The sequence below is a fragment of the Somniosus microcephalus genome, chromosome 4 (genome assembly GCF_052327205.1).
Source record: "Somniosus microcephalus isolate GS21.2 chromosome 4, FLI_Smic_1.0, whole genome shotgun sequence".
In the NCBI taxonomy this organism is placed as follows: domain Eukaryota; kingdom Metazoa; phylum Chordata; class Chondrichthyes; order Squaliformes; family Somniosidae; genus Somniosus; species Somniosus microcephalus.
The window spans coordinates 168,620,973-168,648,314 of NC_140990.1; the positions used below are offsets into that span (position 1 = coordinate 168,620,973).

At 53.0% G+C, this 27,342-nt stretch overlaps 1 protein-coding gene across 1 annotated transcript; it reads right to left on the minus strand.

Moving 5' to 3' along the window:
• atic (5-aminoimidazole-4-carboxamide ribonucleotide formyltransferase/IMP cyclohydrolase) lies at positions 1-27,145 on the minus strand. The gene is made up of 17 exons (XM_085985442.1): positions 27,030-27,145; positions 23,770-23,883; positions 21,173-21,185; positions 19,715-19,791; positions 18,698-18,764; positions 16,395-16,483; positions 15,225-15,376; positions 14,254-14,410; positions 13,499-13,624; positions 11,947-12,054; positions 10,857-10,942; positions 9,415-9,504; positions 8,532-8,660; positions 5,894-5,986; positions 4,329-4,508; positions 2,935-3,090; positions 1-392 (listed from the first exon to the last, which is right to left on the minus strand). The coding sequence occupies exons 1-17, from the start codon at positions 27,046-27,048 to the stop codon at positions 273-275; spliced, it is 1,776 nt and encodes a 591-aa protein (XP_085841568.1). The 5' UTR covers positions 27,049-27,145; the 3' UTR covers positions 1-272.
• Between the last annotated feature and the right edge of the window lie 197 nt (positions 27,146-27,342).

Genomic DNA, 27,342 nt, shown 5'->3' on the forward strand with positions numbered 1-27,342 from the left:
TTTCCAGCCTGTATGCATTTATTTGTAAACCAATGCAAGTGACATCACTGCAGCAAGCGGTTGACTCGCCTCGCCTCGCTCCGAACGGTTTTAAATTGTGGGAAACGGTTGCTGCTACTTTTGAACCGTTTACTTTCTGAAGTCGATCTCGGCCCCATTCCCAACACCAGTACAACGCCAGGCGCAGTTTCTCTTTTCAAACTAACAGCTGGTTACTGTCACACTGGAGGCGGCTCGCCCTGGGAGCGGGCGGGTAATGCAGGGTAGGGCTCCTAGTGGTGGAAGAGTCGCAGGTTGGTATGGAACAGAGTTATACCCAGCTGCTCGCACGCGTCGATCACCACCCGGTCAGCTGCTGATCCAGACGGGGCAGCGACGAAATCTACTCCGCTCTGAGGAGGGAGAAGAAAAGATGAATTCAATATGCGTACAGTTGTATAAAAGCTCTGGTTAGACCCCATTTAGCGTACTGTGTTCAGTTCTGGGCACCGCACCTCCGGATCGATATATTCCTTGGGGGGGCGGTGCAGCACAGATTCACCGGAAAGATACCGAAGCTAAAAGGGTTATATTTTGAGGACTGGTTGCATAAACTAGATTATAGATGATTAAGGGGTGATCTAATTGAGGTGTTTAAAAGATTTAATAGGGTAGATAAATTATTTCTCGTGGTGGGGTGAGTCCAGAACAAGGGGGCATAACCTTAAAATTAGAGCCAGGCCATTCAGGGGTGATGTCAGGAAGCACTTCTTCACACAAAGGGCAGCGGACATCTGGAACTCTCTCCCCCCAAAAAGCTGCTGAGGCTGGGGGTCGATTGAAAATGTCAAAACTGAGATCTCTATTAGGCAAGGGTATTAAGTGATAGGGAACCAAGGCAGGTAAATGGAGTTAAGATACAGATGAGTCGTGGCCTAATTGAACGGTGGAACAGGTTCCAGGGGCTGAATGGCCTCCTCATGTTCCTATTTGATCGTCATGCCGTGTGTCCCATACACCCAGTGGGCAGACGGCACAAAATGGCCACTGTTTGGGGCTCCTGCGATGCACAACATGGCTGCTTTGTTTACCTGGAAAGTAGTCCCTGCACTTCAAAGTAATTAATTGTATGCAAAGCACTTTTAGATGTGAGAAGGTGCTACATAAATGCAAATCTTTCAGTTATCAAAAGGGAAACTAGCATTTTAAGACAAATCATTTTTGTTTGAATTAGGCCCTCTGGTAGCAGATTGTCACAACAAGGTGTCAGAGGCCGACCCAGTTTATAAAGCACTACTATGGATGGCAGAGTTTACAGCCCCATTTTGGACATTTTAGGCAGAGGTCTGTGATCAGGCAGCTCCCAGCAGTCATAGTTAACAAGCAGCAACACGGGCGGGGTGGGGGGAGGAGGGACCTCGATTTTTCGCTGGCCATAGTTGAAACCAACCTGGTCTTTGATACTCAGTGTGGACAATTATTAAATCATTCGGAATGATTTAAAACTAAAAAGAAACGATAAATAAGCTGATGTTGAAAGCCACAATGTCCTTGCAGAAATTTCAGCACAGGAAGCCAATCAGCGAATCGTGTCTGTTCTACATCAATGCAGACTACTACAGCCTTCCTGCTGTTTCCCTCTTTAAGCATGTCGATTATCATAAGTGGCTGCTGTAGCTGAGACAATGTATTCCAAATCCCAATAGCCCACTGGCTGGAAACATTTCTTCTCCCCTCTCCCATTATGCTTCCAGCACCAACCCTCACCTCATTTCAGATTCAACAGCCTTTCACTGTTAACTCTCTCTGAACACTGACAGGCTGCTCTTCAAGCCCCTTTAAACTTCTCTGCTCTAGTGCTACAATACTAGTCCTTCAAATCTCTTAGCGCAACTATACCATCTCATCTCTTGTAACATCCCAAGTAAATCTACAATGCATCTTTTCTCCCGAGTCCAGGATTCTCCCCATAATAGATTGGCCAAAACTACACAGGACTCCCAACTGTTGCTTGGCCACCGTCTTGTGCCGATTCATCACATGCATTCACTGTCTCGAGCCCATGCATGAAGCAAGGCCTTTGGCCAAGGGACTGGAGTCGGACCAGCATCCACGGTGCTGCAGTCAGGGTGGGGGAGGGGAGACAAGGTGAGGAAAATTGGCATCGTGTTCTTAAAAAAAACGTAAATCGCGGTAATCCGATGCGAGTCTTTGCAGATGCGGGTTTATTCAGTTCAATATTCTAGTTTACTTCTTCACTGTCCTCCAAAGACCGGATCTCAAAATGAAGCATAAAAATAGCCGTGTTTCAGAGTAACGATCCAGATATTAGGAAACCTCGCAGCCAACAAGCGCCTTTCGGCAGCTACTGCGTGGCTGTGTCGAGCACAGTGTCACCAAAGATGTGAGGAGGTGCAGTAACCCTGGGTGCTGGTCACCCTCCAGCACTTTGACTTCAAGTATGGGTCTGAGCAGTGAACGTTGGCAGGTTATCAGAGCTGGGCCCAATCCTGGACGCACTGGGATCCACAGACAGAATTCGCACCCAATTCATTTCTGTTTTCACTCCAGTTTCTCCCCTCCGACCGCCTCGACCGGTGGCTCAGTTCCACAGACACCTAACAGCGTTCCCATGGAAACCCAAGTGTACTCGTGAGGCCGTGCCAATGTATTCAGTCATGAGGCCAACCCAACACGCGCACATTCTCCTGGGACACTGAGGCCGAGTGTCAGACCCCCATCGGCTGCTCAAGTCGGTCGAGACCAACCACCTCAGCACAGGCTCGAGCCTAGTGCCTTCCAGGTTCCACATCACGTCCCACCGACCGGGCTGAGTCCGCAATCCACTTTTGGCCAATTAAGCCTCAGTGCAGTGCCCTGGGATGGTTTTCCGATGTTTAAAGGCGGCACGAGAACGCGAGTTGTTGACAACAAGCGCCCGCGGGCAACACTGACCTTCTTTGCTCGCTCGACATTGTCACGGAACGGGAAGAAAGCGTCGGAGCTCAGAGCAACGGCGCTCAGCTGGGAGATCCAGTTCCTGCGCTCGGTGTCCGACAGCAGCTCGGGGACCTCCTCGAACATCTCCCGCCACTTGGGCAGATCCTCGTCCTAACGGGTCAGGAAGCAAACACTGAATCATCTCCTGGCTACCCAACAGCAGAGAGCTCCTCAAATAAACAGGCGCGCAGAAAATGGACCCTCGGATGCATCAGCCGTGGCTCCGAGTCAGAAGATTATGGGTTCAAGTCCCACTCCAGACACAAAATCCAGGCTGAGACTCCAGTTCAGTCTTGAGGGAGTGCGGCACTATCCGAGGTGCCATCTTAAATCGAGGCCCCTTCTGCCCTTTCAGGTGGACATAAAAGATCCCATGGCACTATTTTTCAAGAACTGCAGGGGAGTTCTCCCCGGTGTCCTGGCCAATATTTATCCCCCCAACCAACATCACTAAAACAGGTCATTATCACATTGCTGTTTGTGGGACCTTGCTGAGCGCAAATTGGCTGCCGCGTTTCCCACATTACAACAGTGACTACACTTCAAAAAGTACTTCATTGACTGTAAAGAGCTTTGGGACATCACTGAAATGCAAGTCTTTCTTTCTTGAAGGATACAAAAACACAATGCACGTTGTTTAGAAGAATGAGAGGTGATCTCATTGAAACATACAAAATTCTTACAGGGCTTGACAGGGTAGATGAAGGGAGGATGTTTCCCCTGGCTGGGGAGTCTAGAAACAGGGGTCACAGTCTCGGAATAAGGGGTCGGCCATTTAGGAGTGAGATGAGGGGAAATTTCTTCACTCAGAGGGTGGTGAATCTTTGGAATTCTCTACCCCAGAGGGCTGTGGAGGCTCAGTTGTTGAGTATATTCAAGACAGAGATCGCTAGATTTTTGAATATTAAGGGAATCAAGGGATATGGGGATAGTGCAGGAAAGTGGAGTTGAGGTAAAAGATCAGCCATAATCTTATTGAATGGTGAAGCAGGCTTGAGGGGCCGAATGGCCGACTCCTGCTCCTATTTCTTCTGTTCTTATGTTTTCTAAACATAAATCCACTGGGAAAAAGGCAATATTGAAAAAAAAGCTTCACTTTCATACAGAACAATCAGGTCTTGTGGTTGAGGTTTGGTTTTGGGCGTTGACACACATAGGCAGAGGTTGTCCTCTTCTCGATGTTAACCAGGCTGAGGTACGAGAACTTCCAAGGCCTACAAGCAGGTTCTGGCTCTTGCCGATGTAGGTGGGCTTCCCATCGGTGGAGCAGCGCAATCAGACACCTCCCCCCGCCCCAGCGACCCAGGGTCAGTGCAGACACCATGCAAGCGTCTTGGTTTCACGTTTACCTCCATCGTTCCGCCGACGTACTGATCGATGGCGTTGGAAATCTCTGCCCGCTTGGTGCCCGCTTTAAACTTCATGGCCAGCACCTTGGGATGGTGACGGAGCCACCAGTGATCGGTCTTGTCACCGGCGAGTCTGGTGCAGTGAATACGGGACTGCTGTCCCGCACCAATGCCAACCACCTGGGGAAAGCAGCCAAGGGTACAACCATGAGAACCCGGTTCCACAACACAAACCCGCTCCAGACTGTAGACAGATGCTACCCTTTGCCCCGCCCCCTCCACCATCCTGTCCCAAAGGTGCAGACTCATGCACCGTGGGCAGTTAGAGCCCAAAGGTACAGCACCCAAAGGGGCCATTCTTTACATACACGGTGTGTCAGCTATTGGGCAATGGGAGGCATCGAGCCATTCCAGGGAGGGGCACCAAACAGGAATCACAATCCGGATTCCGCGCCCTTCCTTGTAACTTAGTGCCGGCTGGGCGCAGGAGGACAACCAGGCCCCAGAAACATGGCCACGTTTGGGAAGAGCGATCTAGAACTGAGATCTGAAGTTCAATGTAGGAGATGGGAGATCAAGGCGGAGGGATTGCCGCCATAGATTTGGACACGCACTGGTTTGATGTTTTGTGGTTCGAGACAGAGACCTTGATTTTAACTGGGGGGCCGTTCAGATCGGGGGGGGGGGGGGGGGGAGAGGAGAGGGGGTGTCCCCACGGGCATTGGCTCAGTTAGTTGCTGACTCCCCTTGGAGTCAGAAGGTTGTGGGTTCAAGTCCCGAGCCCCGGATGTATCTGCCCTTTGCCCCCCCACTCCCCAGGGATCGATCCGCACCCCACGACAGTCTACCCAATACTGGAACTCGAGGTGTGGAGAGCAGAGGGAATGAATCAATGTCCAGCCAATTTGGTCACCCAGGACCCTGCAAAGCGCAACAGCAGCAGCGATAACCGGGATTTATACAGCGTGTTCCCCACACGGCAGAAGTCGCATCACACTTTACAATGAGGAAAGGGAATTCGGAACGGGAAGAGGGAGAGGCTGGGATAGGGAAGCAATGGCAGGGGTTTTGGAAAGCAGAAAGGAGGTGGGAAGGTGCAGGGGACTGGGCAGGAGGTTCCTGGGGGCTGGAGTGGATGACTGGTTGCAGAGCGAGCAAGGGGTGAGGAGAAGTCCAGTGTTAGAGTGCAGGAACATCAGTGAAGAGGGACAGGCAGGGAGGGATCGGAAAACAAAGATGTGAATTCTGAAATCAACATACTGGGGGCATAGGGAGGGGAGTTTAGAGAGGGCAAGGGGAGGGCAGAGAGGGCATGTGGAGGGTAGGGTTGATTGGGGGTGTGGGACTTGCTGAGGGCATAGGCTGTGTCGGTTTGGATGAGTTGAAGCTCGAGGCCAGCCAGCAGGGCATTGGAGAAGTCAAGGCTCAAGGTGATAACCCAGGGACTGGGCAGCAGGAAGGGAGGCAGGCATCGTGACTAATGTCACCGCGGAGAAGCTGAGAGGTGAAGCCCGTTTAGTAGTTGAAAGGAGGAAAGTTCCCCCCCGCCCCCGCTCCGCACTCACCTGGCCGTCCTTTGCGTAGCACACGGAGTTGGACTGCGTGTACTTTACAGCAATGCTGGCTACTATCAGATCACGAATGGCAGACTCCGGCAGCTGGAGAGAGAGAGAGAGAGAAGGCAAGTCACTGAAATAGCCCAAGAACGGAAATTGAAAGACCCTCCTTGTAACTCAGTGAAGGATGGGCACAGGAAGACAACCAGGCCCCAGAAACACGACCCTGTTGTGGCTAGCTTGGGAAGAGCGATCCATTAGCCCTCCCCTCCCCAGGCCCTCTCTAAGCCCCCCTCCCCAGGCCCTCTCTACGCTCCCCTCCCCATTAGCCCTCCCCTCCCCATGCCCTCTCTAAGCTCCTCTCCCCATTAGCCCTCCCCTCCCCAGGCCCTCCCTAAGCCCCCCTCCCCATTAGCCCTCCCCTCCCCAGGCCCTCCCTAAGCCCCCCTCCCCATTAGCCCTCCCTAAGCCCCCCTCCCCATTAGCCCTCCCCTCCCCAGGCCCTCTCTAAGCCCCCCTCCCCATTAGCCCTCCCCTCCCCAGGCCCTCCCTAAGCCCCCCTCCCCATTAGCCCTCCCTAAGCCCCCCTCCCCATTAGCCCTCCCCTCCCCAGGCCCTCTCTACGCTCCCCTCCCCATTAGCCCTCCCCTCCCCATGCCCTCTCTAAGCTCCTCTCCCCATTAGCCCTCCCCTCCCCATGCCCTCTCTAAGCTCCTCTCCCCATTAGCCCTCCCCTCCCCAGGCCCTCCCTAAGCCCCCCTCCCCATTAGCCCTCCCCTCCCCATGCCCTCCCTAAGCCCCCCTCCCCATTAGCCCTCCTCTCCCCATGCCCTCCCTAAGCCCCCCTCCCCATTAGCCCTCCCCTCCCCATGCCCTCTCTAAGCTCCTCTCCCCATTAGCCCTCCCCTCCCCATGCCCTCTCTAAGCTCCTCTCCCCATTAGCCCTCCCCTCCCCAGGCCCTCTCTAAGCTCCTCTCCCCATTAGCCCTCCCCTCCCCATGCCCTCTCTAAGCTCCCCTTCCCATTAGCCCTCCCCTCCCCATTAGCCCTCCCCTCCCCATGCCCTCTCTAAGCTCCTCTCCCCATTAGCCCTCCCCTCCCCAGGCCCTCTCTAAGCTCCTCTCCCCATTAGCCCTCCCCTCCCCATGCCCTCCCTAAGCCCCCCTCCCCAGGCCCTCTCTAAGCTCCTCTCCCCATTAGCCCTCCCCTCCCCATGCCCTCCCTAAGCTCCCCTCCCCATTAGCCCTCCCCTCCCCATGCCCTCCCTAAGCCCCCCTCCCCATTAGCCCTCCCCTCCCCATGCCCTCCCTAAGCCCCCCTCCCCATTAGCCCTCCCCTCCCCAGGCCCTCTCTAAGCTCCTCTCCCCATTAGCCCTCCCCTCCCCATGCCCTCTCTAAGCTCCTCTCCCCATTAGCCCTCCCCTCCCCATGCCCTCTCTAAGCTCCCCTTCCCATTAGCCCTCCCCTTCCCAGGCCCTCTCTAAGCTCCCTTCCCCATGCCCCCAGTATGTTGATTTCAGAATTCACATCTTTGTTTTCCGAAGAGCTCTGGTGTTCGATGCAGGAGACAAGAGTCCAAGGTGGAGAGAAGTGCCACCGCAGATTCAGACGTTTTCTGGCTGGCGACAGAGGCCTTGATTTTAACAGGGGAGGGGAGCGTTTAGGCCAGGCCAGGATCTCAGCTTGAGGCCACCCCCCTCAGCCATTTTAACCCCCGGGCCTCATTTAAATATTCCAGACATCCCCTCTCCCTCCCGGAATTGGCACGACTGACGGCAGGGCCGGTGGGCGTGAGCGGGAAATCGGGTCGCTAGCCTTAAGATGCCGGGGTCCCAAGGAAACGGTCCTGAGCATAACCTCGGCAATGGGCAAGGGCTTTGGCAGCCGATGCCAGCGCGAAGAGGGAGAGGACGGGAGGCCCGCAGACTCCTTGTGGGGCCGGGGTGGGAGAGGAGCTCCCACTCTTACGACCAGTCGGGGTATCCCGCCAGGGCTTGGCTGCCGGGCTGCAGGCAGTACCGGACTGCCCCGACGTTTAGTTAAGATCACGTGGTGGCACCGATGATGTCATCAGGCCGCGATTTATGAATGCTAAACAGGACCCCTCCTGCCTGAAGCTCGGCCCACTTGAAAGATAAGATGGGGCCGGAGAGCGACCTCAGGCCCGTCAGTGGGCCCAGCCTAATTTTAACCCCTCCCTCGCACCATTCTGGCTGGGCGAGGCAGGTCAAGACTGAAGCCTAACTGAGGCCGTGCAGATGCGTGCAAAATCTTAAACCGGCTTTCAACCTCCGACCATCAGTTGAAACCCAGCACTTTCTGCCAATCAGATTTTGGCGCCTCGGCAATAAAAAACCATTCTATCGGGGTGTACGGTAGGAACATGTTTTCTGCCTTAGTTCTGGTGCTTTATACACTCAAGGCATGCACGCACACCTCTGCCAACCACAGAAGGCAGCCTTCAGAGACTCCAGAGTCTTGAGCACAAAATCTAAGCCGACACTCCAGTGCAGGACTGAGGGAGTGCTGCACTGTCAGAGGTGTCGGCTGTCCGATGAGCCGTTAAACCGAGGCCCCGTTGCCCTCTCGGGTGGATGTAAAAGATCCCATGTTCAATAATCAGAGGGATCCCACTCTAATCACTTACATCCTTGGACGAGGTGACCTGGTTTTCGAACAGCGACCGACCGATAACTGCGCTGTTCCTCTTCTGGGCCAGATGCAATCCAAAAATGGTCCGCGTTTCAAGCTCATCTGGTTCGTACTCCGGGTTCATCTGCAGGAAAAGAGAGAGTTCCAAAATCCGGAGTCGAAGGCTCCCGAGTCAGATTAACGCTCGTAAACGCGGCAGCAATCCCCGTGTTTACATCAGCGCGCTCGCTCCCTCGACAGCTCGATGTGTGAATACACAGGCCGAGTGCAGTTGAGCAGCTAGGCCCGAGGCCTGATCCGTGGGCTGTACACAGTTCACCAGTCACAGACGTGCTACAATTCGGCCTTTGGGTTTAAGGGGTGTAAGGGGGGTTGGGGGCCAGAGGGAGCCAGTCAGGTTTCCCCCACTCTCCGGTGACCTCACCAATGTTTATTCCTCAACCAACATCACAAACACAAACTGGTCATCACACTGACTTGGGACCTTGCTGTGCGTAAATTGGCTGTCACGTCCTTCATAAAGTACATTATTGGCCGTAACCCGTTTTGGGGCGTCCAGAAGTCACAAAAGGCGCTATACAAATGCAAGTTCTCTCTTTCAGGGACCGCCGCTGGGAAGCACCCAAGTCCAGAGGTTGGGTTGATGGGCAGGCCCTGTGCCCACACAATGCCACATCCACGGCTGTCAGCGACTTGTAGAGAGAAAAACTGGGGTAAATAAAAAGCAACTTTGCTGGCAATCAGAATTCTAAGCGAGTCTTTGGTCATCTCGACAAGATTTTGTACAGCATCTTGAGGGTTAATAACACGGAGGTGTAGCCTGGTAGAACATCGAAGGGTGGGGGGGGGGGGGTTGCAGGGAGGATTAACCCACTTACCCGCAGGACGCAATAGTTTCCATTTTTCTTTTTGGATAGGATTTCCAAGGCCTCTCGCTCGTAACCCGGAGCGACGATTCCATCCGACACCTGTAATTCAGGCAGCTTCAGTTTAGTAGCAGCAGGCCCAAGCGCCAGGACCTACACACTCAGGCTTCATTCAAGTGCGGGTTCCCGTCCTCCCACCCCACTCCCAATTTTCCCACCCTCCTTCCCGACATTCCACTACTCTCCAATTATAAAACCCTCTCTCCCATTTATTTTATCGAGATTTGAACCATCAATAGTTTCCCAAGAATGGCACATTCAGCTCCTGACCTGCATTCGCATTAGCAAAATAAGTATCAGCCGTGGCCCAGTGGTAGCATTCGAGACTGAGTCAACAGGTTGTGGGGTCACATTTAACTCCAGAGATTTGAGCACAAAATCTAGGCTGATATTCCAGTGCAGCGCTGAGGGAGTGCTGCACTGTCAGAGGTCATAGAATCATAGAAATTTACAGCACAGGAGGCCATTCGGTCCATCTTGACCGTGCCAGCCGACTAAGAGCTATCCACCCTAATCCCACTTTCCAGCACTTGTTCCGTAGCCTTGCAGGTTACGGCACTTCAGGTGCATATCCAAGTACTTTTTAAATGTGATGAGGGTTTCTGCCTCTGCCACCCTTTCAGGCAGTGGGTTCCAGGCCCCCACCACCCTCTGGGTGAAAACATTGTTCCTCAAATCCCCTCTAAACTTCCAACCAATTACTTTAAATCTATGCCCCCTGGTTATTGACCTCTCTGCTAAGGAAAATAGGGCCTTCCTATCCACTCTATCTAGGCCCCTCATAATTTTATACACCTCAATAAGGTCTCCCCTCAGCCTCCTCTGTTCCAAAGAAAACAACCCCAGCCTATCCAATCTTTCCTCATAGCTAAAATTCCCCAGCCCAGGCAACATCCTCGTAAATCTCCTCTTCAGATGAGACGTTAAACCGTCTGCCCTCTCAGGTGGATGTAAAAGATCCCATGGTCCTATTTCGAAGAGCAGGGGAGTTCTCCCTGGTGTCCTGGCCAATATTTATCCCTCAATCAACATCACTAAAGCATATTATCTGGTCATTGTCACATTGCTGTTTGTGGGAGCTTGCTGTGTGCAAATTGACTGCCGCATTTCCTACATTGCAACAGTGACTCCAGCCAAAGACGTACTTTGGAAGTGTAAAGTGCTTTTGGAATGTCCCGCAGCTGCGAGAAGCTCTGTATAAATGCAAGTCTTCCTTTTCTAATAAATATATGAATGGCACACTTCTGCCAAGCGTTAAAGATAATTTTGTTTTGCTCAATTTGTAGCAAGCTCGCACACCCCCCCATGGTTTTTGTAAGGTCAAAAATAACTCCGGGAGTTTTTGTTACTGCAAGCATAGAGTTCTATTCCATCGCCTCCCTTCTGGAACTCGCCTCTCTGGAGATGATCCGAGCGGTTTGAACGTCGCAAACATCAGACACGGCGACGAAGTCACCAAAGGAGGACATCCTGTCGGCACCTGTGGAGCAAAGGGCACAGCTTGGGTGGGTTTCCACGGCAACCCTGGTTCAAACCACGACTACCAGGGTGGGCAGAGACTCGCTACTGTCAATCAAATTGCGAGGCACCCGAAGCAACGCAGCTCAGCGGAAACATACTAGATTCTTGAGGGCAAATAGAACATATGCTCATCGGCTACAGCCGAACAGTCCACTCCTCCGAATTCAAATTATTTAGCAATTCAATTTTCTGGAGCAGAAACTACTCTTTTGCTGTGCCCGAGAGCTAGTGGACCGGTACACAAAATAATTTAAAAGGCTAATGGAATGTTGGCCTTGAATACAAAAAGGGGGAAAGTGATGTTACATTTGTATAAAGCTCTGGTTAGACTCCATTTAGAGCACTGCCCTCTGTTCTGATTCACCGGGGCTAAAACGGTTAAATTATGAGGACAGATCGCAGAGACTAGGCTTGTATTCCCTTGAATATAGAAGATTAAGGGGTGATCTGATCAAGGTTTGAGATGATAAAAGGATTTAATAGGGTAGATAGAGAGAAACTATTTCCTCTGGTGAGGGAGTCCAGAACAAGGGGGCATAACCTTAAAATTAGAGCCAGGCTGTTCAGGGGTGATGTCAGGAAGCACTTCTTCACACAAAGGGTAGTGGAAATCTGCAACTCTCGCCCCCAAAAAGCTGTTGAGGCTGGGGATCAATTAAAAATTTCAAAACTGAGATTGAAAGATTTTTGTTCGGCAAGGGTATTAAGGGACAGGGAACTACGCCGGGTAGATGGAGTTAAGATACAGATAAGCCATGATCTAACTGAATGGTGGAACATGCTCGAAGGGCTGAATGGCCTCCTCCTGCTCCTATGTTCTTTCCTATGTTTTAGAGATACTGTGTATTTCCAGCATTTTTGGCCTTTAGCCCAGATTCTTCTCATTCCCAATTTTTATTTATTTATTTATTTATTTATTTATTTTTAAAGCGGCAGTGCACCAGACTAAGTGTAGATACTAACCCCTCGCTCTGGCATATGCTGTAGCCAGTGGAGTGAGATCACTGTACTTGTCGTGCACCATACAGACCCTGGCTTCATCCTCAGTCAGTGGCACGCCAACAGCAGCACCTAGTGGCAAAACATCGACATATCGAAGGAGAGCAAAGCCATTGTACACGACGCCCTGGCCATTCCTGCCATTGGCTCAACAAACAAAAAAAAAAGGCGCACGAATTAAAAAACATTAATTTGGAGCAGACTCACTGGGCTGCAAAAACAGCCGGATAAAAGTAACTTGCTTTTTTAAAAAAAACACACACAAAACTTGCTGATTAAACATCTCTTTCCTCCCCCCCTTCCAGTTTACTTTTGACCGCGTTTAAAGGACAAAGATCAGGCGAGGGAATTTTTTTTATTCAAAATATTCTTTACTCAAAAAATGCCGTGTTCAGCATCAAATAACCGCTGGTGCCCGTTCCAATTAAATTGTATTGGAGCAGCAGGTGATCGAGGCTTAGGAGGGACGATCGCATTGGAGTGAGATACCGTGTAACAGAACACACTACAATGAAAAAAAACTTGGCCCAGATCTTGCTGGACTGGGGCATCGCGCAGCCTGCGGATTTAGTCACACCTATTCCTGCACACTCCAGCCCAAAATATTTGGAACTGTAACTGGCTGGAAGTGCGAGCTGATAACGGCGCAGCGAGGGCAACGGGACAATCTGGAACCCACAGTGAACGACGGGACCAAACGCCTATCTCCTTAACCATTGAGATTCAAGGATTGAGAAAGATTACAGGAGGAACAACAGAGAAGGAAATTGGGTGGAATAGAGTCAAATCATGTACAGAAAGAGAAATAAAGGGAAGAAAGAACGGCTGGGATTGAGAGAGAGAATGGAAAAGTACGAAAAGAAAATTGAAATGTTTAAAATCGCAGAAGAATTTACTACATGCAGGAATGAGATTCAACTGTTTCCCTTTCTAGGCCAGAGAGGTTGATTGGCTTTGCGTTAATAATTATCACGTTGTTAAAATGGTAGTTACGCTGTTAATTATGAGCCCTAACTTTCTGCGGCGAGTTTAATGGGCAATTTATGTGCAAATCCAGCAAGTTCTTAAAAATGATGGGGAGGCTGAGGCAAGGTTCCCGGCGCAACCTCGCAGCTCCTGCGCAGGCCGCTTTCCTCAATGGAAAAACCGCGCATGAGCGGAAGTTTGAATGGGCTGCGCACCCAAAAAAAAAATTATCGGCAACATTGGGCGAGAGGCGAGAAGCCGTTTGTGTGAAGCAAACAGCAGAGTGACGTAAATCAACCAGAACGTTCTGAAGATTTGCAACTCACGGTGCGTCTCTAAGCCCCTGAACTGACTGGCCGACTTGCGCGTTAATAATGCCATGCGTCGTTGAGACGCCGCTATTTTTCCAGCAAGATTTGGCCCGTTTATACTGGGTGCGGTACAAAGTCAGCGATGCACATCAAACTGGCGTACGACTGCGCGGGCAGAGATTTCATGAGGGGCGTGAGCGGTGCCACGTCACACTGGGCACTGCCAGTACAGTCCTTACCCGCGGGGCTGACATGTTTGAAGGAGGCAGCGGCAGGGAGGCCCAGGGCTTGCTTCAGTTCTCTCACCAGTTGCCAGGCGTTCAAAGCATCACACAGATTGATGAAGCCGGGCGATCCATTCAGCACTGTCGGGGGAGGGAGAGGAGGGATTACGGATAAGCAACAAATAAAAAATCTTGCCTGATACAATACAACAACATTTTAAGGTTTCAGCTGTGGCTCAGTTGGTAGCAGCAGGTTGTGGGTTCAAGACCCTCTCCAGAGACTCGAGCATGTAATCTAGCCTGACACTCCAGTGCAGTGCTGAGGGAGCGCAGCACTGTTGGAGATGCCATCTTTCGGATAAGACGCTAAACCGACGCCCCCCCCCCCGTCTGCCCCCTCAGGTGGACGTAAAAGATCCCACGGCACTATTTCATAGAAGAGCAGGGGAGTTATCCCCAGTGTCCTGGCTAATATTCATCCCTCAGCCAAGATCAGATTATCTAGTCATTATCACATTGTGGGATCTTGCTGTGCACAAATTGGCTGTCACATACCCTACATTACAACTGTGACTATACTTCAAAATATTTCATTGGCTGTAAAGCGCGTTGGGACGTCCAGAGGTCGTGAAAGGCGCTATATAAATGCAAGTCTTTCCTTCTTAAAGTGACCACGCACTGACATTCAACTGGCTCTCGACTGCTGACCTCTATTGACCACAAACAATGTTTCTTTTGAATGCCTGAGCCCCTGAAGCTGCTCGCCTAACCTTTGATCGGGAGCTTAGGGCTCTGCGTGTAGATCTGTGCAGGAATCTGGTGAGGATTCATCCCGTATCTCAGGGAAATCTGCGACTCTCCCTGGCCACATTCCTTCCGGAAGTAATCGGAAATCGCCTCGTCGTACTGGGCCGTGTGAGTGAAGGCCTCGAGAAGGGGGGGGGGGGGGGGGTGGGGGGAGAAAATAAGAGAAACCAATCATTTCACTGAGCTGGAGTACGTCTAGTCAGTGCGTGACAGAATGCATACCGCAATACGGCACTGTTAATCAAAATGTGTGATCACACTGGGATTTAGTTCTTCAATTTACAAAGGTGGAGAGCCAATGACACCGAACAGGGTCGCACCAAGACTGAGAAAAACCACAAGAGCTGAGGTAAACTCGAGTTATTAGGTGGCGCCAAGTTTAGCATTTAATAGGCCCTAGATTTTCAGGGGAAAGGGAAGAGCGAGGCAGTCTCCCCAATACAGGTTGTGCGAGGGACCAAATTCGCCTGGGTCTGCGTTCCTTCAGTGGCACGGTCTTTAAAACCAATCGGTAACCGGGATATGCCGATCGGAAGGCTCACACCCACACACCCAGGTCCAGTCGTGGAGTTAGCTGATCTCAGCCCAGGGGTGGGGGGGTGGCAGGAGGCTCGAGGACAGGGGTCGCAAAAGGTCAGGCGGAACTCCCACAGCCATCCAACGACTGGACAATGCAGCGGTGTGCACAGCAAGCAAGGGCAGGATGTGCCCAGCTGTGAGCCAATGTCAACCCCACACACAATCCAACAGCTGGCAATCGTTGCGAGCCAGGGGCTCGCACACACAGGATTTGGGAATGAGGTACGGGAAGGGGAGGCGGGGAACCATACGGAAAGGGGTGGGGGGACCGTACCCCAGAAGAACTCGATCCATTCAGGAGGGTGGCAGGGGTCAAAGATCGGCAATCGTTTGTGATGAGATGGATCCGGAATACCTTCAATGCCAGGGCTTTCCTGGTCTCCGTGGAGGTGTCCTTCTGCTCCGACGTCTCCATTTCCTGGGCGACAGACGGGTAGTCAGCAGGATCGCACACCACGGTCACGCGGGCCTGGTTCTTCGCCGCCGCTCGCAACAGCGTCACCCCACCTTTGGGACACAGAATTATACAGCACACGCTCAGCACAGCACAGCACAGCACAGCAAGGAGCCTATGTTCAGTGAACCGAACCCTGGAAAAAGGGGCCACACACAAAGTTAAACTGGTTACACGAGCTAATGTTTACCCGTCTATAGGGAGTCCAGACTGATACTCCCAGTGCAGTACCGAAGGAGTGCTGCACTGTCAGAGATGCCTGGTGGAATGTTAACCCCTGTAAACAGGTGGGTTTGGGTCGGATGGGAAGTGAAAATGTAAGAAATCTCAAACCCGAACCTAACCCGCCTCGAATAACAGAGCCAGGACGAGAGGTGGGCGACCAACCCGCTCCCAGGAGGCGGGTCGCTCATTTAAATATTTTTACGAGGCTGCGTGCCTCAGATTTCTTTTTCTCTGTTCCAGCTTTAACGCTGGCCGGCTGGGTTTCCCGGGCCTTGGGAAACCCGGCAGTTGAAGGGAGACGAGGACTGCTGCGTGGAACTGGTTAAGTGTTCTTCCAGCACTGCTTGTGAGCCGGGAGGAGCAGGAGTACTCCCCCCTGGCCCACCAAGCTAAGCTGTTAACCTCCCCAGCGATCGGATCCCCGCCCCGTTAATATCGCTGCTGTCGTCTTTCGGATGAGATGTTAAACAGAGGTCACGTCCGCCCTCTCAGGTGGACGTAAAAGATCCCACAGCACTACATGAAGAAGAGCAGGGGAGTTCTCCCCAGTGTCCTGGCCAATATTTATCCCTCAACCAACATCACTAAAAACAGGTCATCTGGTCATTTGGCTGTTTGTGGGAGCTTGCTGTGCGCAAATTGGCTGCCATGTTTCCTACATTACAACAGTGACTACACTTCAAAAGTACTTCATTGGCTGTAAATCAATTTGGGCCATCCTGAGGTGGTGAAAGGCGCTATAGAAATGCAAGCCTTCCTTAAGGAGGAGGGGAGATAATTGACAATTAAAAAAACAGTTCAAACCCGCCTGTTTCCAAGTGCATTAAAACTCAAACTAAAACCTACCAATGTCGATCTGCTCCACGGCCTCTGCCAGGGTCACATTCGGCACAGAAACAGTTTTCACAAATGGGTACAGGTTACAAACCACAACCCTGAGGGAGGGAAACAAAAATGATAAACGTGAAGATTGGCCGAGCCTTCCAGCAAACAAACGGAGCCAACACGAGATGCCCGTCAGCAGGTGCCGACTGGTTCAGCCTCAGTTGGCACCATGAAGGTGTAACGCCAGGACGATGAGGGAAGAGGCTGGCACTGTGAGCCAAGTACACTGTTCGCTGTCCAGTTCGCCGATCTCAGTCCGGGGGCACCAGTCAAGGTGCTTCCGGGTCCCCGGGCAAGAAGAGGGGAAGATAAGTGGTCCCTGCCCCCGCTGGGTGTGCCCTTTCAGTGATTGAGCTCAGCTCTTACACCATCTGTGGCATAATCACTCGCCGACACTCACCGTCTGGGCCCCACACGGGAAGAAACCCATCCGGGACAGGGTGCCGGAGGGCAACCCCCAGCGAGCTTCAATGTCAGTGGGGTGGGGGAAGAACAGCAATAAAATGGAGGGGGAAAACATTATCTGTGGCACAGGTTTTTTGGGGGGAAAGAATGAGGGGAGGGAAAGAACCCAAAGTGATTTTGAAGATAAGGTATATAATTCCACAAGGAGACACCAACATAGAGGCAGGCTCTTGCGAAACCATCTGAACCTTGACACTTCATGCAATGTATACACAAAGAGACCAGTGCACCGGTACTCATTAACCTGGGCAAAGACTCTTCAATGTGCCCTGTGTGTCCACTTTGCTTCATTGATTGCTCGCCCAGCATTAGCAATGAGTAGCACTCTCGCCCGAGTCAAAAGGTCGTGGGTTCAAGTCCCACTCCAGACACTTGAGCACAAAATGCAGGCTGACACTCCGGTGCCATATTGAGGGAGTGGCTACACTGTCGGAGGTGCCAGCTTTTGGATGAGACGTTAAACCGAGGCCCCGTCTGCCCCCTCGGGTGAATATAATATCCCACGGCACTATTTCGTAAAAGAGCAGGGAAGTTCTCCCCGGTGTCCTGGCCAATATATATCCCTCAAACAACACCTAAAACGGATCATCTGGTCACTATCACACTGCTGTGTGTGGGAGCTTACTGTGCGCAAATTGGCTGCCGCGTTTCCTACAACAGTATCTACACTTCAAAAATCACTGCAAAGCACGTTGGGATGTCCTGAGGTGGTGAAATGTGCTGTATAAATGCAAGTCTGTCTTTCTTTCCATCTGAAATTCCGCACACACTACATCTACTAAACTCACTTGATCTGTCCAGTCATCTCTTCAAAAAAAATTCTTATTAAATGTCATACTTGATTTGCTGGTAACAAATCCATGTTGGCTGTCCTTAAACTAAAAGCTCACTAACTTTATCTCGGCATGCTCACGGGGTGAGCTGCAGTGGGTCAAACGGCCCTTGCTTATCTTGGGAGTCCGCTTAGCTTCAGACACGGTGCTGTGCTGGTGTATCTAATCTAACATTTGCTCACTGCCCCCAGATTTCAAGGACTATGATCGTCAGGGATGAAGGTCAAAAGGGTGGTGGAACAGTGGAACAGTCCCACTCCAGTGCAACACCATCAGAAAGAGCAGGGCCGACGGAAAACCCTTATAAGCGTCATCTTTGGCTGCTATGGTCAGCAGACAACAAAACTCTCCTCTCAAGAGAGATTTAGTGTAAAAGTACTGCACAAGTTCATTGGTGTCAGCTGTGGCTCAGTGGTTGCACACTCGCCTCAAGAGTCAGAAGGTCGTGGGTTCAAGTCCCACTCCAGAGACTTGCGCCCAACACTCCAGTAGTGAGAGTGTGCTGCACTGTCTGAGGTGCTGGTAAACCAAGGCTGGAGTGTCAGCCTGGATTTTGTGCTCAAGTCCCTGGGCATCGGGGACTTGAACCCACGGCCTTCTGACTCAGAGGCGAGAGTGCTGCCCGCCGAGCCACGAGCTGAGACCAAGATCGCTCCTGGTTGCAATGCCCCACAGTCGAATAGCGAGCCAACACCCTCACGTGAAACATGGCGAGGTACAGTAGGGCTGACAGCAGCATGGGCCAACCACACCTCGCCGCCCCCCACCCCGCCAGTCAATGTCTTAAAGAGAAGGAAAAAAAAGTCAGCTCCCCTCCAACTCCCAACACCAAGGCTGAGGTGGGTTCTGCAGCAGCTGGGGGACATCAGGTGTAACCTCCACCCCGTGTCACAGCGATGCCACCATTATCTTCTGAGACCCATCTTTCCTGAAAGCAACGAGCTCTCCAACACACGCCCGTCTTACCTTATTAAACTGAAGCCAAGTTTTTCAACGTCAGACTTATCTTCGGGAATATTCCGTGCCAAGATACCTAAATACAGAAACAAGGGGGAGAAGAAAAGGAAAACAACTTTTGAAGCATCTCACGCTGGTGATACTCTGGTTATTTGGGTTAACACGACATCTTACAGCATTTATTAAAAGGCTCAAGAGAGGAATTTCAGATCAGAGACTGATGCTCCACAAAGCTCAGCTCCAGCCATAAATGCAATACTGCAGCTCCTACTTGATAAACGGCACTGAAATCTCACATCCTGCTCCTTGCCCTGACCACTGAGCTGGGAGGTGGAGTCCATCCCCTACAGGTGCCTGACTTCTGTAATCGCCAGAAGACAAAGTTCAGCAGCTCCATATTTAGCACCAAAGCAGATTCCGCCTACAATAAATGTCAGCTCCATCGGTGGGTCCAGGTTGTTGGAGAACACTTCAAGAGGGCACAGAAAGGCTCAAGGCGAAACCCTCAGTACCCCAGCACAAACTGTACTGGAGCAATGCACCCCCTGGACTGTCCATGGGGCATACGGACCCCAACGGTGCCAAGTTCCATGCCCAGCTATCGTATCCCTAACATGGCAGTGATGGGGTTACAACTGGCACCAGTGGTCCTGGGCTTGGGGCATGGGTCAAGGGTTGAAGGTCAGCCATAGAGCGGGCTCCTCATCACCATCCAGTGACTGCTGCTGGGAAGTGCGTGCAAATGGACAGCAGGCAACGAGTGGCTTGGGTTGGCTGCAATGTCCCTCATGGTCAGTCAGCTCCGATTCATTCTGTGAAATAAGGAGCCCGATTTATTTTGCAGATGAAATCTAGGTCAAACATTTCTCTGAAATACACTGGGCTGCAGCTTCAAGGATTCTGCAAAGAACTGTATGGTGTAAACATGCAGCCCTACTCTATCTAACAATCATCAGCATCACAAACAACAACAGCAGCCATCCCCCACACCCCCACCTACTTCCCAACCCTAGTTAAATCACTCACCTCCATGAACAGCAGGATGTAGAGTCTTCACTCGCCCACCTAACATTTCAGGAAACCCAGTAATCTCAGACACATCCCTTGGGAGGAGAAAGAAACGGCACAATTTCATTTCTTTGCAAAAGTAGGATCGCTGTGTGACAAAGGAGCTGGCATATGTGTCCCACTCAGTTACTAATACAAACCTTATACACATACAACAAACAATGTAACCAACAGAGCCAAAACCAAAATTATACACTAGCACATTTATACGCCGTGCCCAGATCATGCCCAGACTCTGATTTTTGCCAGTATCAAATATGGAGGACACCAACGCAGAGCACAGAACTATCCCAAACTTCACTGGCACTCATGAGATCTCCCTCAATTTCCCTTTTGGGGAAAATTCAATCTTGCCTGGTCTTTGGATATCTTTGCCTGCCCAGGATATACCCAGCCAGTACGCTGGCTGGTGTCCACTTCTGTCAAGCACGGGAAGTCAAAGAATTTACTTGTGGAGGGGAATATAGCTCACGGGATCATCAGCTTGTTCTTTCGCCAGCAAGTTCGTGTGATCATGGGAGACTGGTCAACCCAGCGATTTCCGTCACTAATCACTGGACAGAAGCTGCTTTAAACCCAGCAGGGCAGCTTTATTACATAATGCCAAGAATTCAATTAACTTGCAGCAGTAATAGAAACATAGAAGATAGGAGCAGGAGTAGGCCATTCGGCCCCTTGAGCCTGCTCCGCCATTCAATGAGATCATGGCTAATCATCCAATTTCAGTACCCTGTCCCTGCCTTCCCCCCATATCCCTTGATCCCTTTAGCTTTAAGAAATATATCCAACTCCTTCTTGAATATATTTAATGAATTGGCCTCCACTGCCTTCTGTGGTAGAGAATTCCACAGGTTCACCACTCTCTGGGTGAAGAAATTCTCCTCATCTCTGTCCTAAATGGCTTACTCCTTATCCTTAGACTGTGACCCCTGGTTCTGGACTCCCCGGCCATCAGGAACATCCTTCCTGCATCCACTCTATCCAGTCCTGTTAGAATTTTATAAGTTTCAATGAGATCCCCTCTCATTCTTCTAAACTCCAGCAAGTATAAGCCCAATCGACCCAATCTCTCCTCATAAGTCATTCCTACCATCCCAGGTATCAGTCTGGTGAATCTTCGCTGCACTCCCTCCATGGCACGAACAACCTTCCTCAGATAAGGCGACCAAAACTGCACACAATACTCAAGGTGTGGTCTCACCAAGGCCCTGTACAACTGCAGCAAGACATCCTTGTTCCTGTACTCGAACCCTCTCGCCACGAAAGCCAAAATATCATTTGCCTTCTTAACCGTCTGCTGCACCTGCATGCTTACCTTCAGCGACTGGTGCACAAGGACACCCAGGTCTCGTTGCACTTCCCCTTCTCCCAATCTATTGCCATTCAGATAATAATCTGCCTTCCTGTTTTTGCCACCAAAGTGGATAACCTCGCATTTATCCACATTATACTGCATCTGCCATGCTTTTGCCCAATCACCCAACCTGTCCAAATCATACAGGAGTTTCTCTGCATCCTCCTCACAGCACACACGCCCACCCAGCTTTGTGTCGTCTGCGAGAGTGTAGCTCCAGCTGTGGTCCTCGTGTACCTTTTCATAGTAAGTGTGTGCTCACCAACTCCAACACCAATATTTGGCCCACAGAAGGCAGCAGCCCCAATCTACGATAGTGTGAAAACATTTCTTCTGTCCCCCGTCTTAACGGAGAGGGAGGGGCGGGCTTTCAAACCTCAGGACGTCTCAAGTGCTTTACAGCCAATGAAGTATTTTTGAAGTGTGGTCACTGCTGTAATGTGGGAAACGCAGCAGCCAATTTCTGCACATCAAGGCCCCACAAACAGCAATGTGATAAATGACCAGTTAATCTGTTTTAGTGATGCTGGTTGAGGGATAGATATTGGCCAGGACACCGGGGAGAACTCCCCTGCTCATCTTCGAAACAGTGCCATGGAATCTTTTACGTCCACCTGAGAGCAGACAAGGCCTCAGTTTAACGTCTCATCTAAAAGACAGCAGCTCCGACAGTGCAGGTAAACTCACACTCTTGAAAATGTAGCCCTGCCCCAAAAGTTGCCCATTTTACATGAAACCCGCCCAGTGGCCGAGCACAATGAATGCTTTCTTTCACATCAGGATTCCCTGTACACACACTGCAGGGAACTGTTTGCAAGGGTGGCCCGTTCTATCCTGAGCTCCTGTAACAGGGATGTATTATTCGTGTGGGTGATTTGTTGTGGGGTAGTGTGACAGATCCCACCAATGTCTACACTTGGAACCGTAGAATGGGGCCATTCGGCCCACCATGCCTGTGCCGGCTCTTTGGTGGAGCTCTCCAATTAGTCCCTCTTCCCTGCTCTCTCCCCATAGCCTTGTCAATTTTTTCTCTTCAAGTATTTATCCAATTCCGTTTTGAAAGTTACTATTGAAGTTACTTGTGGCTAATGATCATCATTCAAGATCCAAATAGTTAACATATTCTCAGTAACACACTGATTGAGGCACTTCAGCACAGAGCAGATAGTTTAAGAAAGCAGAGAGTAGGAATTAATGGGTCTTTTTCCGAGTGGCAGGCAGTGACTAGTGGGGTACCACAGGGATCGGTCCTTGGACCCCAGCTATTCACAATATACATTAATGATCTAGACGAGGGAACTAGATGTAATATCTCCAAGTTTGCAGACGACACAAAGCTGGGTGGGCGTGTGTGCTGTGAGGAGGATGCCGTGAAACTCCAATATGATTTGGACAGGTTGGGTGATTGGGCAGAAGCATGGCAGATGCAATATAACGTGGATAAATGCGAGGTTATCCACTTTGGTGTCAAAAACAGAAAGGCAGACTATTATCTGAATGACAATAGATTGGGAGAAGGGGAAGTGCAACGAGACCTGGGTGTCCTTGTGCACCAGTCGCTGAAGGTAAGCATGCAGGTGCAGCAGGCGGTGAAGGCAAATGGTATGTTGGCCTTCATAGCAAAAGGGTTTGAGTACAGGAGCAAGGATGTCCTGCTGCAGTTGTACAGGGCCTTGGTGAGACCACACCTTGAGTACTGTGTGCAGTTTTGGTCACCTTATCTGAGGAAGGATGTTCTTGCAATGGAAGGAGTTCAGCGAAGGTTCACAAGGCTGATCCCTGGGATGGCAGGAATGGCGTATGAGGAGAGATTGGGTCGATTGGGCTTATACTCACTGGAGTTTAGAAGAATGAGAGGGGATCTCATCGAAACTTATAAAATTCTGACAGGTCTGGACAAACTAGATGCAGGTAGAATGTTCCCGATGGTCGGAGAGTCCAGAACCAGGGGTCATAGTCTAAGGATAAGGGGTAAGCCATTTAGGACAGAGATGAGGAAGAATTTCTTCACCCAGAGAGTGGTGAACCTGTGGAATTCTGTACCACAGAAGGCGGTTGAAGCCAAATCTTTAAATATATTCAAGAAGGAGTTAGATATATTTCTTAGAGCTAAAGGTATCAAGGGATATGGGGAGAAGGCAGGTACGGGGTACTGAGTTTGGATGATCAGCCATGATCTCATCGAATGGCGGAGCAGGCTCGAGGGGCCGAATGGTCTACTCCTGCTCCTATCTTCTATGTAAGGGCCTCCACTATACTTTTATTAGCCTACTGTGGGAGCCTCTTATGGACCGAGAAGGCCGCTGGAAAAATAAGGTGAATTGTTGTAGGATTGGCAAAATGAATTACTTTTTCCCAGTTCAAAATAACAATATTAATTGTCTTGTGCTTTGTTCAAACATTTCTTATGTCTTATTTGAGGTAATTTGGATCTCTCTGCTTAGGTTTGAAGTAACCAATGTTAATCCAATGGTTTAACTCAACGCCTCGATTAAATCTCCCCTTAACCTTCCCTGCTCTAAGCAGTTACTGCATGTAGCGTGACGTACTGCCTGAGCAACGTGGCATAAAAAGGTTCAGACGCCAGTCTCTGAGCAGAACCACGAGTTAACAAACACCTGGTCTTGCTCCTCATTCCCGTTCCTCACCTGAGCGAGACCAGCATCCCGCAGAGCCTTAGCCGTCCCGCCAGAAGCCACGAGAGAGAGGCCGGCGGAAGCCAGGCGCCTGGCAAAGTCCACCACACCAGTCTTATCGGAGACACTCAGCAAGGCTGCAAGACAAAATTGGTGCCAATGTCACAAACAGCAGAGCGAAGCCAGGATTATACAGCTCAGCAAGGTGGGGAGGGGAATGCCTTGGCTCCGTACTCCCAATACCCTCACCGAACAAAACTCCACCAATCTCAGTTTCCAAATTTTCCAATTGCCTCGCAGCCTCGACAGCTTTTTGGGAGAGCTCCAGATTTCCACTACCCTTTGTGTGGAGGAGTGCTCCCTGACATCACCCCTGAGCAGCCTAGCTCTAATTTAAGGTTATGCCCCCTTGTTCTGGACGACCCCGCTCTCTCCCCGCCCCACCCAGGAACTGTGCAAACTCTCCTCCCCGCCCCCCCGAAGTGCACTCTCCTGCACCTCTCCCCGCCCCCCCCGGAAGTGTGCAAACTCTCGTCCTTCCCCACCCCTCCCCCAGAACCGTGCAAACTCTCCTCCTCCCCCACCCCTCCCCCAGAACCGTGCAAACTCTCCTCCCTCCCCCACCCCTCCCCCAGAACCGTGCAACTCTCCTCCTCCCCACCCCTCCCCAGAACCGTGCAAACTCTCTCTCTCGCCCCCCCCACCCCCCCGCCGGAATGGTGCAAACTCTCCTCCTCCCCCGCCCCCCCGGGAACCGTGCAAACTCTCTCCGCCCCCCCGCCCCGGGAACCATGCAAACTCTTCCCCCCCCCCCCCCGGAACTGTGCAAACTCTCCTCCCCGCCCCCCCCGGGAAGTGTGCAAACTCTCGTCCTTCCCCCCGCCGCCCGGAACCGTGCAAACTCTCCTCCTCCCCCACCCCCCCGCTGGAACGGTGCAAACTCTCCTCCCCCCCCCCCCCCGGGAACCGCACAAACTCTCCTCCTCCCCCACCCCCCCCGCTGAACGTGCAAACTCTCCTCCTCCCCCCCCCCCGGGAACCGCACAAACTCTCCTCCTCCGCCCCCCCCCGGGAACCGCACAACTCTCCTCCTCCCCCGCCCCCCCGGGAACCGTGCAAACTCTCCTCCTCCCCACCCCTCCCCAGAACCGTGCAAACTCTCTCTCTCGCCCCCCCCCAACCCCCCGCCGGAACGGTGCAAACTCTCCTCCTCCCCCCCCCCGGGAACCGCACAAACTCTCCTCCTCCTCCTCCCCCGCCGCCCCGGGAACCGTGCAAACTCTCCTCCTCCCCCACCCCTCCCCCAGAACCGTGCAAACTCTCTCTCTCGCACCCCCCCCCACCCCCCCCGCCGGAACGGTGCAAACTCTCCTCCTCCCCACCCCTCCCCAGAACCGTGCAAACTCTCTCTCTCGCACCCCCCCCACCCCCCCGCCGGAACGGTGCAAACTCTCCTCCTCCGCCCCCCCCCCCCCGGGAACCGCACAAACTCTCCTCCTCCTCCTCCCCCCCCCGAACCGTGCAAACTCTCCTCCTCCCCCACCCCTCCCCCAGAACCGTGCAAACTCTCTCTCTCGCCCCCCCCCCACCGAACGGTGCAAACTCTCCTCCTCCCCCCCCCGGGAACCGCACAAACTCTCCTCCTCCTCCTCCCCCGCCGCCCCGGGAACCGTGCAAACTCTCTCCGCCCCCCACCCCCCGCACCATGCAAACTCTCCCCCCCCCCCCCCCCGGGAACCATGCAAACTCTCCCCCCCCCCCCCCCGGGAACCGTGCAAACTCTCCTCCTCCCCCCCACCCCACCGGAACCGTGCAAACTCACTCTCTCCCCCCACCCCCAAACCGTGCAAACTCTCTCTCCCCACCCCCCCGAACCGTGCAAGCTCTCTCTCTCCCCCCACCCCCCCCCGCAACCGTGCAAACTCTCTCTCCCCTCCACCCCCGAACCGTGCAAACTCTCTCTCCCCTCCACCCCCGAACCGTGCAAACTCTCTCTCCCCTCCACCCCCGAACCGTGCAAACTCTCTCTCCCCTCCACCCCCGAACCGTGCAAACTCTCTCTCTCCACTGCCCCCCGCCCCCTGCAAACTCTCTCCCCTCCCCTTCCCCCCCCCCCCCCGAACCATGCAAACTCTCCTCCCCGCCCTGGGAACTGTGCAAACTCTCCTTCCCCACCCCCCAGCCCCCCTCCCGGGAACCAGGCAAACCATCCCCCCACCGCGCCCCCACCCCGGGAACCGGGCAAACCATCCCCCCCCACCCCCCCAGGAACCGGCAAACCATCCCTCCCCCCCCCCCCAGGAACCGGGCAAACCATCCCTCGCGCTCGCGCCCCCACCCCCCCCCTCCCGGGAACCGGGCAAACCAGCCCAGCCCAGCCAGCCCCCCCCCCCCTCCCGGGAACCGGGCAAACCATCCCCACCCCCCTCCCTCCCGGGAACCAGGCAAACCATCCCCCCCCCGCCTCCCTCTGGGGAAGCGGGCAAACCATTCCCCCCCCACCTCCCGGGAAGCAGGCAAACCATCCCCCCACCCCTCCCTCCCGGGAACCGGGCAAGCCTTCCCACCCCCCCCCCTCCCGGGAACCGGGCAAACCATCCCCCACCCCACCCCCTCCCGGGAACCGGGCAAACCATCCCCCCCCCCCTCCCTCCCGGGAACCGGGCAAATCATCCCCCCCCTCCCTCCCGGGAACCGGGCAAATCATCCCCCCCCCTCCCTCCCGGGAACCGGGCAAATCATCCCCCCCCCCCCCCCCCCCCCTCCCGGGAACCGGGCAAATCATCCCCCCCCCCCCTCCCGGGAACCGGGCAAATCATCCCCCCCCCCCCTCCCGGGAACCGGGCAAATCATCCCCCCCCCCCCCTCCCGGGAACCGGGCAAATCATCCCCCCCCCCCCCTCCCGGGAACCGGGCAAATCATCCCCCCCCCTCCCGGGAACCGGGCAAATCATCCCCCCCCCCCTCCCAGGAACCGGGCAAATCATCCCCCCCCCTCCCGGGAACCGGGCAAATCATATCCCCCCCCTCCCGGGAACCGGGCAAATCATATCCCCCCCCTCCCGGGAACCGGGCAAATCATATCCCCCCCCCTCCCGGGAACCGGGCAAATCATATCCCCCCCCCTCCCGGGAACCGGGCAAATCATCCCCCTCCCTCCCGGGAAAAACCCTTCCCCACCCCCGGAACCGTGCAAGCTTTCTTTCTCCTCCCGGATGAAAGCTCCTCCTCCCCGGAAGGATGCAAACCTCCGCGGTTTTTGCTACAGTGCCGGTGGCCGTACCCAGCTCTCTCGGTGCCATGTTGCCGCCGCGGGCTGGGCTCTACTGCAGCTCCGGTGCCGCCGTGTGCTCGCAGACTCAGGCCGGACAACGTGTTTGCGGGAGCGGCGGCGGCGGCTGGGCGGAGCCTGAATCCAGCTGAAGACTTTACTACTGGCGACTGGAGAGCGGGGAGGGTCCGGCTGGAGAGGGAGGGAGATGAACCTGGTAGCAGGAGAGCAGGGAAGGGAGCTTTGGTGTGGATCCACATCAACACCACAAAGCTTAGCCCTTGACACCGTCATTCTGCCCTGCTCTTCTGAAGAGTGACAATGC

Coding starts and splice junctions, on each gene's coding strand:
- atic (XM_085985442.1), bottom strand. Junction 16,484..18,697: donor CTTGGCTTCAGTTTAATAAG/GTAAGACGGGCG, acceptor TCCCTCCCTCAG/GGTTGTGGTTTGTAACCTGT. Junction 4,509..5,893: donor GCTACGCAAAGGACGGCCAG/GTGAGTGCGGAG, acceptor TGCTTTCCCCAG/GTGGTTGGCATTGGTGCGGG.